Here is an 18,080-nt window from a genome sequence, read left to right as displayed (position 1 = left end):
CGAATTCATCCAACAATGGCCTCTCAAATCAATAACTCATCGAGAGGAGAATATTATGGTGTTTTCAAAATTGACTTTGGCTTAGAAAAATATTTATTAAGACTCTCATCTACAGATCGTAAAAATATAACTAAGCTGCGATGCTGTAACCTAAAAATACCAATCGAAACAGGATGATGGAATGGAATTCCTAGAGATGAAAGACAGTGTCATCTCTGCTCCTTGTCAATTGGAAATGAGTATCACTACTTATTTGAGTGCCAATCTGATCTTCTTAAAAATATCAGAAAAAAATATATTTCAGAATATTACCGCATTTATCCATGTGTTGAGAAAATGAAGGCACTGCTTTCATTTTGCAATATCAAAGTTCTTAAAAATTTATCATTGTTTATTAAGAAATTAGTTAAGGATTATGTACTCTTCTGTTGATTCAATGCTAAACATATTGAAATTTTATAGAAAATCCACAGCCTTTATCCTTGTACTATCATATTTGGCAGTTTGATGACTGATAGATATAGGATTATTGCATGCAGTGCTAGCATTGGTTTCCTTAAAACAAGTTTATTAATGTAGTTATCGACTTTAATGACTCTGCACGAGGTATTTTGGAATTTACAGGTTGGTTAGAACTTTTTGTAAAAAATGAACATTAGCACATCATAGAAAAGCAAGTGAGTAATCTATGTTTCAAATTTTATAACAAAAATCTCTGGATTAAAGGCTGCGGATTTTCTATAAAAATCTTGGTTTATTTGCCACAAACTACTCTTTTTCTATTAAATGCAACGAAACAGTAAATAATAATGCTTTGCATCAAGTTTCCCCCTGGTATATGTACAAAATGGCCTGTCTCAATTATTCATTCTATCTGTAGTTTTGATACAATTGATGTTTGAAAAATTCGTACAAAAATGGCTACAGAAGGGGTCATAAACCTTATAATATTGTAACCGTTATATGATTATATGTTAACATATATATATTGTTTTGTAGTAACCGTAATAATGACTATGTATTTTGCCTCTTGTTGCACATGTAAATATATGTCTGAGTGTTTCCAAATAAAGTATATTGTTATTGGTGGGATCTGGGCGCTGAACTTCACTATTCTAAAACTTTGATGAATAGTATGAAGTAATAACTAGAGGCTCCAAGGAGCCTGTGTCGCTCGCCTGATATTTTTATTTACAATTGATGCATGAAATAATGCAACAGTTATACTTTTGCTTAAGTTTCAGAAATATAAGTAAAAAACTGATAAAACTTCAATTGTCTTTGTAATATACATGTAGTATCATGAATATAATTTGTGAGGTCTTTATAGCTTGCTGTTCGGTGTGAGCCAATGCTACGTGTTGAAGACCGTACTTTGACTTATGATGGTTCACTTTTAGAAATTGTGACTTGGATTGAGAGTTGTTGATTGACATTCTAACCACATCTTCATATATATTATCCTACTCTTTATTAGGCAGTAGCATGTTCTAAATATTCAAGCATTTTATTTTGCACTGAGTACAAAGGGGATGGGGCGAGGTGTTCAATTTTAATGTATGCAGTCTCCTCCATTTAAAACTGCTGCTTCCTTCAAATCTTAAATAAGAAATAAGATAAAACAACTGTCTGCGTTATCTCGCAAAAGTTAGAGTTATTTTGTAAATGTCTGCGTTATTATAGGTTTGCGTTATTTTGCAAATATTTGCGTTAAAACGCAAAGGTCTGTGTTATTTCGCACATGTTTGCGTTTTAACGCAAAGGTAACGTAAAGGTTTGCGTTTAACGCAAAAATAGGAAGAAATATTGAAAAAATAATTTGGTTTTAATCTTAACAGATAAGCCATAGTTACGTGAATAAGTGAATTTTAAACACATGCTGATTTCACTGAGCTGACTAAGATTTGAAGTATACTATAATTAAAATGAACAGTAAGATTTATCATTTCTATATTATATCCTAGAATTAAATGAAAATGCATAATTATAATTCAAAACCTTGTGTAAGCAATGCGAGTTTCTATTTGATTGATACTGAAATATTGAGAAAGATCGTGCCATCTTGATTAGGAATATGTCGGTGATTAATCAGCACAAGTTGTAGATATAGATACGTCACTATGTGAAATGTTAATTTACATTGCCTTCATTGAGCCAACGCAATATCAAGGCGTACCATTATGAAAATTGATTTCATAATTATTGTCAATGTTTCTGGAGTTGAAAGAATTTTTTTTTCTAAAGTTATGATAAAAAAAAAATCGGCTCCATCACATATTTTTTCAAATAACAGCAATTTTATTTTGAAATTCAAATCATTTCCGTTACCATGGTTATTTGTACTTTGAGATTTAGATTCACTTCTCATTTCAATATATTAAACAAGATTCGCTGTAAAAATATAAATTAGATACGGTTTGGAAAATCTGTTTATAAACGCACCTTTTTTTCAAATGAGACCCAGAAGTATCTCATAACTTGATCAAATGATTTTATAGCTAATCAATATTTGACGTTTCGTATCCATCTAAATGGTATCTATAATCAATATTGTTATCTTATATTTTGTAGGCTTCACACTTTTGCTGTTTATTTTGGTAGCTGGTTTCAGAAGCACATGTAAGATTTTTTTAACATAACTAACAAATACGTACATTGTTTTATTATTCGTGTCCGGTCTTTAAAATGGGATAAGAAAAGATCTGAAAAGCTAATGAAAACTACAAGTCGAAGAGAAATGAAGAATAATTTGACCACAATTAAAGCAACGAAACTAGAAAAAGTTCTCATAAATACTATCCGTGAAGAGTATGCATAATATGTGTGCAGGCATTAAGCTTAATGCCTAAAATATATATGAGAGTAAATAAAAGACATTTATTGATATTTATAAAAATATATTTGTTACGTAAATACATTATGAGAACTGTAGACTGTTTATCGAAACTGTCCTAAGATCGGTCCTTTAAGATATTCTTAGGACAGAAATTATGATAAAGTTAGGACCGACTTACAACGTCTCAGCATACACATAGAAGCTATCTGAGTATTATCTTAGCTAGGATGTCATAACCACTGTCCGAAGTAATGAAGTTAAAGAAAATAGCAAATTAAAAAATTGAAATAGTGTATCAATTTAAATCAACAATTTTAATCTAAAAACTGATTAATTATTAGAAAATAATAATAAGTTGTAATAAATAATTTTGATATTATAATTGTACATTTGACTCCTTGAAACAAAACATAAGTCAAAAAATTTAATTACGTTTTATATTAGAATTGGACAAACTAACTGTAAATAGTTAAAATTAAATATATGATCGGTAAAATCATTATATGCTTTGGGGGAGCTGAATTCGAAGTGTTACGGTTTTATACTAAAAAGTTGAAAGGCAAATCTTGTCATGAGTACTTTAACTATTTTATTTTATTACTGCATTTAAGGATGTACTTAGGTGAGGTTTTGAAATGTGTGTTAAATGTTCGGACTCCTTGGTGTTTTCCATACAATACAATGTAAAATATTTTGCCCCATAACACCCATTTATTTTTTATATAAGAATTAATAGATCATGAAAGGTCGTTTACCAAAATTTTAGAAGATTCTTGATTTACTTTTTTTTATTTTGAGACCCAAATAATACCTATACAAATATAAGGTAAAGGTCCGAGTCAGCCTTTTCCCGCCATATTATAAATCTCAAATATCTTGAAAAGGAGGTCCATGACCTGTCAATATTTTTAGCTTATCTGTATCCTTAATTGATACTCTACCAGCTTAAAGCATCAATTTAAATTTCTTAATTTCTTAATTTTTACCTAACCTCACCTAAGTACACCCTTAATATACGTTTGAATATGAGCAATAGAAAAAAAAATCTATTTTTACCGATGCAAAACTACAGGACCCAGTTTCATCCTAAATATAAAAAAGAGTATGTGGTTTGATTGCCAATGAGACAACTGTCCACAAGAGACCGGAAATACAATCACTAATAATATATGTTATTTGTATTAAAACGCATTAAATAATAATTTAGAAATATGAAAAATTTGTGTTAAAATCATTTTTTTATCACAAGTTGTAGAACTGTTAATAAAGAAAAATTACTTAATATCAAATAACAAAAGTGGAAAATGGTGTGAGCAAAAAATCATATCTTGATTTATATAGAATCTGCCCCCCCTTTTTTAATTGGATACAATATCTTTTTTACATCTTTTTAATATTTTGTAATACTACAAAAACATGAAAAAGTACGAGTTAATTCTGTTTTTAACTGCTAAAATTACTAAATTTAAAGATCTGTCAAATGAATGTTTATTTATACATGTAATATTAGAAATATAATTAGGAAACTACTTTATATCAAGAATAAATCACCAAATATGCATAAATTCCACAGTTTAGTTATTGCCGAATAATTATGATCGGCAATAAGATGAATAATCATCATCAGATTTCAGGAAATAAGTCTAATACCTGAAATTTTCCGGCAATAACTTAATGCCTAGGCGTTAGCTACTTGCCTAGGATTTAAGCTTAATGCCCAATTTCACTTATTGCCACTACCATATATATGAGATAATTTTCTTAGTTTTGGGTGAAATTTGAGGTTTAGTATATGTAAGGTATAGGGTAGAGTTTTAAAATATTGGGGAAATAAGAGGATCAATATTTACATAAGATAGTATCTTGTACCTTTGGGGAGGGGGGGGGGGGAATCAGAGATTCACTATTATACATAAGACAGTTGATAAAAATATACATTAAAACAATTATTTCCTTAATATTTTAGTGTCTTAAAGGGTTTCTTTTGGGGAGTATCAGTCTCAGGTATTTGTACTATGAATTATAATGGTGATATAAAACAAACAAATAGTGCAAATTAAACGATTAAAGATTGAATTTTACCCAAATTTGACTGAAAAAATCAGGGCAGGGGGCCGATAGTTCTTGATGATTTGTCCATTTGTCAAAAAATCAAGAATAGATATATAAAAAAGAAAAAAAAGAGTTTAGGGGTGGGTAGAACAACACTTGTATTTAAATGTGTTACGCCCGTAAATGCTTAAGTTGATGCTAAGAATTCTTACTAAAATAAAAACAAGATTAAGATGTGTTTAAGTTACCCGAATTGATAAGTGTGTGATAAGGGAATACAAAAATTTTTCTTAAATCCGTAGGAATTTCGAATGTCTTAAGGGCTGTCAATCATTTTTAGATTGATATAAGATTGCTTATTGTTACACTCTTATTTACAGCCCATGCATTTAGACTGTAAATATATATATAAGAACAAATGCAAAGATATGACAATGTAATCATTTCTGTGTTTAATTCCCTTTATATATTTCTTAGATTCCGGTACAGTGTGTTTGTCCTGTAGTGGCGTACAAAGTATAAATCAATGTACACACTTAGAGAACTGTCGCAATGATGAGGTATGTACCAATTATAAAGCTTAAAATTGAGAATGGAAATTGGGAATATGCCAAAGAGACACCAACCAGACAAAAGAGCAAATAAAAGCCTAAAGCCAGCAATGGGATTTCTATGCAGCGTGAAAATTCCGCACCCGGAGGTGGGTCTCAGCTGTCCCCTAAATAATAATGTGTACTAGTTCAGTGAAAATGGACATAAATAAACTTTAAAACATATAAATGAACTAAAATTAACTAACAAAGGCCAGAAAGCGATAGTGTAAACAACAGCCTTGAGTTACTATATAAAGCTGTGTGTCGATTGAGCCCAAAGTAATGAGTTCAAACGCTTTGATATCGTGTCGAGCAGATAATATTGATCAAAAATAATAATTCTGATAATCGATTTATAGTATGTAACTATGTACATTGTATATTGCTCGATACTTACAAGGATTTTTACTATACAAATCCTTGATACAAACAAGTCTTTCTGCTGTTTCACCAGCAAAACGGATGATGACTTGATACGTTCTAGTAAAAAAAATCTAAATCAGTTCGTTCATTATGACTTCGAATAATAAGTTTCGGTAATAAGTCCGGCTGAAAGTTATTTAGGCACAGGGTACATTTGGTTGAAGTAACAAAGCTGCCATTTTCAAAACTTGAAGAGCAAAGCAGAATGATACAGACAATGGGATATACTATAAAGTTTGTTATCGTGTATGTTAAGTCCAGATAGGTCTTATATGATTTAAATAAAGAGAAGAAATAAACATAACCATTGATTTTCATGCCCCGTTTATGTTTTATGTTATGTGCGTCTATTCGTCTGTTCGTCTGTTCGTCTGTCCCGCTCAAGGTAAAAGTTTTTGCTTCAGGTTAATGTCTTTGGTCAAGGTAGCTTTTGGTGAAGATAAAGTCCTATCAACTTGAAATTTTGGGGCATCCGTGTACTATGGACACATTATTGTTTCAGCATGTTTTATAGACCAGGTTCACCGAACTACAAAATTAATGTAATTGTACTTGAGTCACCATTACAATGAACATGTCTGCTTCAAGACAATCTACACAGATAAAACATTAAAATATTACTTCTTTTTAAACTAAAGTTGTTGGAAAAAATGAAATCAAAAGAACAACGATTTAAGTTTAATTTCATAGAAACCAAGTAGATCCTGGATTTTACATGTGTCACCTTTCTACATGTCAATTTTTAACCTGTCTTTGAGGTCTAATCAGAAAAATCCGACCTTTGGAAAACAGGTCTTCCAAAAATAACCCCTGGTTTTCTGAATTTTCAAACTCATAGACTAATAAATGGTTACTCAAAATGGTCTACATATATTTCTCTTTCACCAAATGTTTCATTGTTTCAAATTTGTTGATTAGTTTAAGTAAACAATGCCATCAAAAGCACTATTTTGTGTCAGAGTAGGGCAGCTTAGTAATTGTTGATCTGATACCTTTTAACAACCCCGAGGTTTATTGAGTTATATACTAGCCTAATCATTACAATTTTAACACATATATATTCTTAATATTTATCTTTGATAAAGTGAATTTGTATTGTTAACAAAACCACGCTTGTTAAAGAAAACTTGAACACTTTATAATATATATGACACAGCAGTTCGTGGCATTATACAGGCCACAGGGAACCCATATGTGTTATCAATTAGTGATTTGAACTATTTCCATTGAAATATAGGTGTGTTTCTTTGAAAAATACAATACAGAGTCTGGTACCGAGATGTATGATTTAGGATGTTCCATTCCCAAGGTAGGTACAACGTTAGTGCAATATTAATCGGATTCGCATAAATTTTAACAAGTTTTTTTGTGTTAACCTATATATTCTATGAGCGTTATTTCAGATTGTATTCAACTTAATCCTCAAAGAGGAGATGTACTCCCTTTGAACAAGAAGTTTCAAATAATTGACAATTTTTTATTAACTGGAAATAAAAAAGCGATTTTCGGAAAGAACTTCCGGTAGAAACTCTTAAAGTAAAAGATTTTTAAAAGTCAAATTTAAAAGTTGGATATTCCGGTTATACGATTTGGAACAAATTTAATATTCGTTTGACTGAGATGAGCTGATTTCGAAAGATGTACACGGTTGATTTGTAAAAAAAAAGATAACAAAATATCGAACTCCATATAATACTTAGACTCTTAATCATACGAGTCTGTAGAATCTCAGAAATAACCTGCATAACTTTATACAGCAAATAATATTCGTGCACAACTTGATTTGTTACATGTAAGCATCATAATATATACATGTAGTAGTGTACCTTTTCATTATTTTAAGCTATGTACAAAAAGAAAGACGCGACAATTAACAGAAGGCCATCATTTGACATGCCAAGGTTGTTGTAACAACACAAATGTGTGCAACCTGAATACAGAATGTGGAGATGTTCCTGTCAGCCACAATAGTTCTGGTATGTTTATTCCAACGTGCAAAATTATTGCAAAGAAAGACAACATGGTCTACTCCCCATACACAGGATGGTAGTTTTGAAAGGGATATAGGCGTTTTTAATCATTTATAAAAAAAATTAAATGTAGAACTGTTTTTATAAAAAGTGTTACCCGAATAACAAGATTTAAAAATTTGGAAGAAAAAGATATGTTTATATTTTATTATATGCTGTGTATTTTCCTGGAAACTCAGAAATAATTCACAGGGATACTTTATTGAAGCTTGGACAATGAAGACAAATTGTAACAAGCATTCTGAAGAATAGAGAATATTTATTTGTTGTTAAAAAACAATAAATAATAATTTAAAAACTTAATCAGGGGGCAAACAAAATATAGTTTCGGGACCATTACTGGGTTGATTTTGGGTGTTATGCTCCTTACCTTTTATGTAAGTAAAGGGACCAAATAAAATATTTATTTTTTGGGGTTAAATCTTGCACAAATCAATTTTCTTTGCGTTACTAACTTAACATTATACTGTTTTAGAGTCTGGGAGAACTTGTGTGTCATGCACTGGAGTACAAAACATAAATGACTGTACGCACTTGGAGACATGTGGTAGCAATGAGGTACTATTTTACTTACATGATACTGATTGTAATTTATAGTAGCATAATTATGAAATACTATTAATTATACCATGCATAATGAATGATTCGTGTTTATTCTAACACAAAAAGATAAGCTGGGGTCAAATTGCAATTAATTCTTATTACTATTATTTGTATACTGGTCTACTTAATTAGTCAGATCTTCCTAATTTTTTAAGAATCTATTAAATACTGGAATTTTACTTCGTCAAGACAATGTACCAGAATTTTTTTTTTCTTCCAAAAGTAGGGAAGTTAAATCAATTTGAGATAAGAGGTGATATGGTCTGCATTTGACCTTATCTGTTCGGGTTTTTATTTTAGTTGTATTTAAGGTTTAAGGTCGTTAACCTCATGACAAATACTCCTACGATAATTCATATTGACATCATTTAATCCCAAGGGCTATATTTAGATGTATGGTCACCTGCACTGCAATATGACTGTGAGGAATGTCCTTAATAGTTATCCCACAAGGACGCGGTGTGTCAGTGTAAGATCACCCCGATGGCCGGAGGCCAGAGGTTAATCTAACACTGACACACCAAGTCCGAATGGGATAACTATTTTACATCCCAGCTCTTTTAGATTGGACGAAAAAAACATTTACAATTCATAAAATCTAGTTTAGAACGCCACACAACCATTATAATATACTTTATATATTACTATATGATGTATACCCTTTATGACCCCGAACACGATGAGTAGATATCAAACAATGTCAACTCGCCCCACTTGCTTATCGGCCCACACTATATCGCCACTTTATAAAAAAGTTCGCCCTACTCTTGTTTACTGAATCGCCCCACTTTTGAAAAAAAAATCAAATTGAACAATCATTCTGACAACTCACCTATAACGAAAAAGGTTGAAACCCCACTGAATTAAGGTCTGCCATTTCGCCCCACTTATAAAAAGATCTTGCTTTCTTTAAGTAATTTTAATTACTGTGAGTTTGTATCCAGTCCTCCTGGTGTAGTGGTATGTGTCGTGGCATGATATGCTAAAGTTCTTGAGTTCGAATCCCTGTATATACACTGGATTTTGTCTACGTGAATTTTGATAGATAGTCTTTTCCGTATAATTGATTATAAGTTTTATAGTGGATTTGACATTCCCGCCAAAATGTTACAGAACAAAGGAGAGCATACATAACAAATAAACTCAAACTGGGGTGATCTGGTAGGGACGATCCGGCTCAGATCATCCCTGTTAGAACAAAGGAGCTGGGATGTAATGAACCTTCAGACATATATCACGTAGAACGAAAGTTGATGTTTAGACTTACGACTTATGCCTTTTGACTTTTTTCCTGTTTATTTCATTGGGGAAAAACATAAGGTTGTTTTATTTAAATATTCAGTGAGCTGTGTTAGTAGTTTCAGTTAGCGTATTATAAACATTTATATTGCATAATTCTGAATGGGATTTAATTTAGGTCGACATAAAAAAAATATTTGCATACACAACTGTCAACTAGAAAACTCCAGTCAGTGTGTGAAGATATATAAAAAACTATCCGGATTTTTCCAACACTTATTATTTGTTGTCATTCATTATTTTAACCTTATTATAAATAACTTCATGCATCAAAGTTAAATGATGAAAACATTTTTTCAGGTGTGCTTCATTCACAAGTATGCTACTGAATCTGGAGTTGAACAATATGATTTTGGATGTACACTGCCAGAGGTATCAGTCGTTCTATCTAAAAATATAGAGATTTGTTATGATTGTCAATGAGACAACAAACCATCCAAGACTAACTAGCACGACTGTAAACAAATACAGGTTTCCGTAAAACCTTAAATAATGAGCAAATTTTATACCGTATATTTAGCTATAAAATTCACTGGTATAATAAAATGTAAACAATGCAAAAAGAATTTATCACAAAATAAAATAAAAACAAATATGACAAGACAACTCCTAAATTTAAATCTCCTGCCTTGGGACAGGTCCATATGGAATGTGGCTGGGCTAAATAGGTTTGTTAGCACACCAAACCACCCTAACCTGGAAAAAAGATGAAACAGTTTAACTAAGGTGGCAATTGTTTAACTCATCCGAGTGATACGGAACACAAAACAAGTAACAAAAAGATCAAAGTACCTATATTAGATTATTGAGGAGAATGAAATATCAAATTGCTTACGGAAATCTTGTCAGCTGAAGATTTTTTTCAATCATGTTTTTGGTAAATCAGTCGTTTTTGCTAGATTATTTAACATGTTGGTCAAATACTTTAATAAAAATCCTCAGGTCCTGTACTAGTTCTGTTCCGAACTCGCCATTGAAATGTCAATATGAAGAACGGGAATGAATTCCTGTCTCATGTACATCAATTTCACAATTTTTACAACTTAAAACTTGAAATACTTACGGGAGTACGCGTCTCATTTTCAAAATAATTTACTTTCAAAACACTTGTATATATTGATAGGGGATTAATAAAGGAATCAAAAGAGCCCCCAAAAATATATAGGTCAATGTGGTTGTTTTCGAGATATTAGCCATTGAAATTTTGGCGGGAAAATGTTCTCTCTTGACTTTTAATAGCTTTATCATTGGCAAGTTTAAGTTCTCAAAAACTATTAAAAAGAAATGTAGTTTAATAAAACTTTTACAGATGGCTTATCATTATACAAGTAAAAGATTTATAAATAGAAAAATGGGGGTCAATGGGCAAATTTTTTTACGGCATTCAAATGGATAAAACCAGAGGGTTCCGAAAATCTGACAAAAATTCCAAACATGACAGGCGAACATCCTTAACATCAATTTGAGATAATAAGTTGTCATTTTCTGCAGTGTATCAATAAATGATTAAGATTATTATATTTTGTATTTAGCTCTGTGTCAATAAAAGACCTGATGAGATATTTGGCAAGAGATTAGCAGAAGGCCATCATATGCTTTGTAAAGGTTGTTGCAATAAGTCAAATGTTTGTAATTTGAATGCAGCATGTGATGATGCCGTAAAACAGAACACATCAGGTAAGTTCTATGATACGTGTAATCTTAAATTTCTTCTTGTTTTGTCATCAATAGAAAACATCTGGTACATACAGTGTAGTCATCTTTAAAAAATGTATGTTTATTAGCTTCTTGTTTTCTCATCAACAGAACCCATCTGGTACGTTCTGTGTGGTCACCCAATGTTTCTTCTTGTTTCCTCATCAACAAAACACATCTGGTACGTTATGTGTGGTCATCAAATGTTTCTTCTTGGTTTTTTTTAAAACATCAACAGAACACATCTGGTACGTTCTGTGTGGTCGTCCAATGTTTCTTCTTGTTTTCTCATACATCAACAGAACACATCTGGTACGTTCTGTGTGGTCGTCCAATGTTTCTTCTTGTTTTCTCATCAACAGAACACATCTGGGACGTTATGTGTGGTCATCCAATGTTTCTTCTTGTTTTCTCATACATCAACAGAACACATCTGATACGTTTTGTGTGGTTGTCCAATGTTTCTTCTTGTTTTTTCATCAACAGAACACATCTGGTACGTTATGTGTGGTCATCCAATGTTTCTTCTTGTTTTCTCATACATCAACAGAACACATCTGGTACGTTCTGTGTGGTCGTCCAATGTTTCTTCTTGTGTCGGCGATTGAAATTGGACCACCATCTTGTCGCTTCAAGGTAAGAATTTCACTTATAATGTCAGTTATATGAGGGTTATGATTATACAAAATAGTCCACCAAAGACTATATAAAGTAGGAAAATAAATGAGCCATCGCTCAATATTATTGGTTATCTCAATTTTGCAAACACTTCGATACCAGTTTTAGGAATTAGGTCAAACATGCAGGATATCGGCAAAATTTTTCATCACAACATCTTGATTATCAAGAACCGCCTACTTTATCAACACATGAACACGTCCGAATTCTTTATTGTACTCGGGAAAATACTTGTTACTCACAAATATCCGTCATTATGGCCGAAAAACGTCTTATTTTTAAAAAATGGAAAAAGGATGTCGGCAACACATCGAATATCGAAGGATGTCGGGAACACACTAATAAATTATTGATGTAATTGTCCTTTGATTTTATCAACCATTATGAAGATACAATAAAAAAAAAAAAAGGATTAGTGTTCTTTGCTTGCTTCCATTTCATGCACTCAGTTTCAGGATCAATTTTTGAAAATATTTGAGAAAAAAAAAATTGTTTTAGAAGGGGTCATTTATTGGACCAAGTCTTTTTGATACTATATATATATATATATGACATTTCATCTGGCACTACATCTACCGGGTGTTAAATAAAGGCAACAGTAGTATACTGCTGTTCGAAATTCATTAATCGAGAAATAAAAACAAATCCGGGTTACAAACTAAGACTGAGGGAAACGCATCAAATATAAGGGGAAAACTACGACACAACAGAAATACAACATTAAAATGTAACAAACACAGAAGCGAACTATTATATAACAATGGCAATTTTCCTGACTTGGTACAGGACACTTTAAGAACAAAAATGGTGGATTGAACAATCGTATGCATGGCCATGTTGGTCCTTTATCGTGACCTTTGCTCAAGTCTACTGGCGGTTTTGTTGAAATTTCTTCAGCAATTGACAATGGGTGAAACTTAATATTTTTGGCAGGCGTTTTTATTTTGATGGCAAATGAGGATTTGCATGGTTTTGATTTTTTTACGGATGGCGGTTTAGTGGGCGATCTGGTCGGCTGGTCAACATCAGGTTGTATTCGCGATCGTTTCCGCCTGCACAAGTTTAAGTGTTGCCGACATCTTTTTTCCATTTTTTAAAAATAAGACGTTTTTCGGCCATAATGACGGATATTTGTGAGTAACAAGTATTTTCCCGAGTACAATAAAGAATTCGGACGTTTTCATGTGTTGATAAAGTAGGCGGTTCTTGATAATCAAGATGTTGTTATGAAAAATTTTGCCGATATCCTGCATGTTTGACCTAATTCCTAAAACTGGTATCGAAGTGTTTGCAAAATTGAGATAACCAATAATATTGAGCGATGGCTCATTTATTTTCCTACTTTATATAGTCTTTGGTGGACTATTTTGTATAATCATAACCCTCATATAACTGACATAATAAGTAACATTTTTACCTTGAAGCGACAAGATGGTGGTCCAATTTCAATCGCCGACACCCTGCGTGATGACATAGATTCCCCCCCCCCCTTTGATCTTTTTCAAATAATTCTGTTGAAAAAAAATTACATTTTTGTTTATAGGAAATGGTCGCCCTAGAGAATGCGATGACTTAAACAATGCAAACACCGGTGTTTATACCATATATCCTGATGAATATCATGCAGTGAAGGCATATTGCATAATGGCAAACAATGAGAAGTGGACGGTAATATTTTTCATTCCCTTTAAGTAATTTATATAGAGCAGTTCTGCAATTCCTCCTTCCTTGTTTTGCTTAGGTCGTAAACATACAATACAGTACATTATTTAAATGTTTTGCATAGCGTTTAGCAAAAGAAGTACATTTAATATGCTAGTTTTAAATTTAAAATTGCTAGTGTCCCATTTTAATAGATGTACTGACAGCTAAAGAAATATCATTAACTATATCACGTTAAACCCACGATTACGTTTTTAATATATAGTCGGAAATTGTATGAACAATAATGTTCCTACACTACAACATATGATACAAATATACGTGGACATCATATGTTACTGTATCAAAGATTGTTACAGATACAACTATATAACCTCTTTGAAAAAAAAGATAATTGTAATTTTCGTGTTAAGACACATGTCATATATTATATATATCTGATTAGAAGACTTTCAATATCGAGTCGCTTCTTTGCAAAAACTTTAGAGACATAAAAACTGTCTTTATGTATTGATTGTCTTTTACTCACCGTCGTTTCATAATTTTAAAATTTTCTTGTTTATTTGATCTTGTTGTCGGATAATTGTTGCCTTTCCACTACATTTTTATTCGATGTTTTAGGTAATACAAAAACGATTCAATGGTTTTCTTGATTTTTATCAAGATTGGAATGCTTACAAAAGGGGATTTGGTGTTGCGACAGGAGAATATTGGATGGGTAGGTTTCTAAATATCAATACGATTACACAATATAATAGAAATAAGGTAATACATGTATATTATAATCATAGCTAAAATACCTTTTTGTTAATTGAATATGATAGAGATCGATAGTTATATATATATTCATATAGCTTTATCTTTATAAGCAATAGTTCGAAGCCTTATTCATACTACCATAATGGCAACCGTAAACCTATTGAAGGAATGACATCAATTTAACTACGAGGGAACCTAAGTTTATTCACTTTCCTTTAATCTGTACAAATTTATCGAAATATGAAAGGAAAAGTAAGATCTTGAATATCGTATGAAGTATCAAATATGTACACTCCTTCTGCAATTGAAAGTTCAAAATAACAATGAGAAAGCTCAAATCATCTGTTAAATTAATTCTCAACTTCCAGGTGTAATTGACGAGATAAGCCTGACATACTAATAGATAAGCCTTTTAATTTTTTCTAGTTTAATTTTATCACATTTTTGATATCAAGGCCATTTATAACTTCCTTACTGAGTAAAAAGTTTGGTCATTAGTTGCTTTTTTGTTTGCGGTCTCGATAAATGATTTTTATGTAGAGCTATCTCACTGCATTTTCTGTTATTTTTATATAAACAGTATCTAAAGTATTCTTTATTCTATGTTCGAAATACGCAATTTTAGCGTTTATCTTCATTGTACATTTTCGGTTCATTTATTTTACTGAATGCTTCTATAGTTTCTCATTGAAAAAAAAATATTGGTTTTGAATCAACAAAAATACATAAATAGATCTTTGATTAGATTACAAACTCCTCCAACCGGCTCATACTTTCCTTTCTAGTGTAGTAACATCTGTATCAGAAACGTGAGCAAAGCACAAAAATCATTGCTGAAGTTTAAGAAGAAAGATAACAGAGACATACTTTTCACACCCGTCATATTTCTAAAGCAAAAATCTTCATATCCCCCCTAAGACTTTACGATTAATACTAGTTCTGCAGTTAATAAATGATAAAATTGGCAAGTAGTGAGACATTATCCTATGAGATAGACGGAACCTAAATAATAAGGATAATGAAACCTTGTTTTCGCTTTCATTTTTATTTTCGTACAGAAACATGTTGTTGTTCACCGCACTATAATCAAATTGATAAAACTATAAGTAAAAAAGTAAATTTCATATTAATAGAATCGGATTGAAAAAAACTGGAATAAAGATAATCTGAATGACAATTTAGGACATGTTCTTGATTTTATAAGAATATAAGGCATACTGACAATCAAATTACACCCCTTCATAAATTTCACAAAGAGGGACACAGTCGCTGATAGACAACATTAAATCAAATTTAATTGTCTCTCTCTTTAAATTATTTTTTTCATTTTCACGTTTTATGGTGTTTGCATTTATTCTTGAAGGAAATGACTACATTCATCGAATATCTACATCTACCGGTCATAAACTATCAATTTATTTAGAGGATTTCGATGGCACCTTTAAATATGCAAATTATTCTGTGTTTCTTATTGGTGACGAGAAAGAAAAATATAAACTGACGTTATCTGGATACACTGGTGATGCAGGTTTGTTTTATACATGTTTTTGAAAAAGATATTTTCATTATAAAACAGCATCAAAACCATAAATATTTGAACACATTTCTAAATAGTGCTCTTAATGCAAAGTCAGCCTTTGACGGATTATGATATTTTATGTCAATTTTGGTCTTCGACTGTTTCGTTTGTTACCCATCAGTGGCTTTTACATATTCTGCATTGCTCGTACTTGATGAAGGTAAATCAAGAAAACTGCTCCAGACCCATGCAATTAATAAAAGATTTGTTGATCAATTAAAGTGCAAATCTTAAAATTATATGTACTTGCTACCATTATCATTTTTGGTCGGTTTGTGGATAGTTTTCTCGTTATCAATTACTTCCGCTTCCTTTGACATTCTATTGTTGTTGGTCATCAGGTATCCAAATATACCTCAAAATGACGGAAAGTCTAGATCTTCTTTAAAATGATTTATTTCAAATATTTTGAAAGGTACATGTATCACACTGAAATCCATCACAAGTAAGATCAAGTTTTGTGTATGACTATACATTAGATACAATACAGTATGAAGTACTGACACTGCAAAATATTGTTGTTTCGAATTGTTCTTGTTTTATGCATTTGGATTCACAATATATGGTCTCATGCGCTTTTGATGGTTCTCTTTAAAATTGATCGTAATAAACACTAAATCCTTTGTTTCGATGTTAATTGTTGTGTTACGTGATCTCATGTAAATACGTAAAAAAAAATACAAAAACTCCACGGTAAATTAAAAAAATGGATATTAAAAAAACCTGACAAAATCAAACATTAGGCCAAATAAAGTACTAAGTTAAAGAGCATCGAGGACCAAAGATCCTAAAGTTTTGCCAAATACAGCTAAGATTATCCATTCCAGAGGTAGAAAAGCCTTAGTCTTTTTAAAAATTTTAAAAGTTCTGTAAGATCGTCGTCACCTAAAAACTTATTGATATTTGATCCTATCATTTGACGTTTAACTTTATTCTAGGTGATAGTTTGATAACCCAGACTGGAATGACATTTAGTACAAAGGATAGGGATAACGACCCTTCTGCAGCACTTAATTGTGCAGCGTATACTCAGGGTGCATGGTGGTATAAAAATTGTACCAGTTCAAATCTAAATGGACCTTACCTTGCTGGTGTCGGAACATATGAGAGATCTATGTTTTGGAAAGATTGGAAAGTTTTTAATTCTATAAAAAAGAGTACAATGATGATAACGCGAACTTAGATAATAAATAATTTTATTTGCTATGAAAGTGGCCACAAAAATAAAGGCATTAGTAATAAACCGCTGTTCAATATAGTTGATTTAACTGAAACAAATCCTGGTCACAAACAAAAACTGAGGTAAACAAATCAACTATAAGAGGGAAAGAAAGAAATAATGAACTGCTACAAAAACAAACGCCAACATACATGAAACTGACTATTTGATAACAACTGTCATATTCCTGACTTCGTACATCACATTTTAAGAAGAAAAGATTGGTTTTATGGCTAGCCAAACTTCCTGCTTATATGACAATATTAAAAATATCGCTAATATGACAACATTACGTGACAGGAATACAGTATACAAAAATGCAAGAACACCCAGGACAGAAACATACATGAATAAATAATATATATGTATAGTCCATTTCAAAACAACAGAATAACAATACACACCTACAATGCTTGATATAATTTACTCACACGGAAATGTTGTTTTTTACTAATGAAAATTTAACTGAAACACTTTTTATGTATAAAAAACTAAAAAACACATTCACCATTTTTGGATACCTTTTTGGTATAGTATTAACTATGATAGTTGTGTATTTGATTCTTTTGCCGTCTGCTATTTTGCTTTTGGCTGTTTTCAATTAAAATTTGTCACAATATTGCTCATTTTAAAATAAACAACATTGGTTTCA

At 31.5% G+C, this 18,080-nt stretch overlaps 1 protein-coding gene across 1 annotated transcript; it reads left to right on the top strand.

The window, feature by feature from the left end:
• Window positions 1-1,831: 1,831 nt before the first annotated feature.
• Window positions 1,832-17,452, top strand: LOC143055432 (uncharacterized). The gene is made up of 12 exons (XM_076228575.1): window positions 1,832-1,932; window positions 2,572-2,619; window positions 5,366-5,448; window positions 7,142-7,213; window positions 7,748-7,880; window positions 8,410-8,492; window positions 10,137-10,208; window positions 11,369-11,513; window positions 13,753-13,877; window positions 14,493-14,589; window positions 15,994-16,158; window positions 17,148-17,452. The coding sequence occupies exons 1-12, from the start codon at window positions 1,926-1,928 to the stop codon at window positions 17,390-17,392; spliced, it is 1,275 nt and encodes a 424-aa protein (XP_076084690.1). The 5' UTR covers window positions 1,832-1,925; the 3' UTR covers window positions 17,393-17,452.
• Window positions 17,453-18,080: the final 628 nt, after the last annotated feature.

Source organism: Mytilus galloprovincialis, chromosome 12 (genome assembly GCF_965363235.1).
Source record: "Mytilus galloprovincialis chromosome 12, xbMytGall1.hap1.1, whole genome shotgun sequence".
NCBI classification, from domain to species: Eukaryota; Metazoa; Mollusca; class Bivalvia; order Mytilida; family Mytilidae; genus Mytilus; species Mytilus galloprovincialis.
Note: the sequence above shows the minus strand (reverse complement) of the source record. Positions and strands in the feature narration are given on the sequence as shown.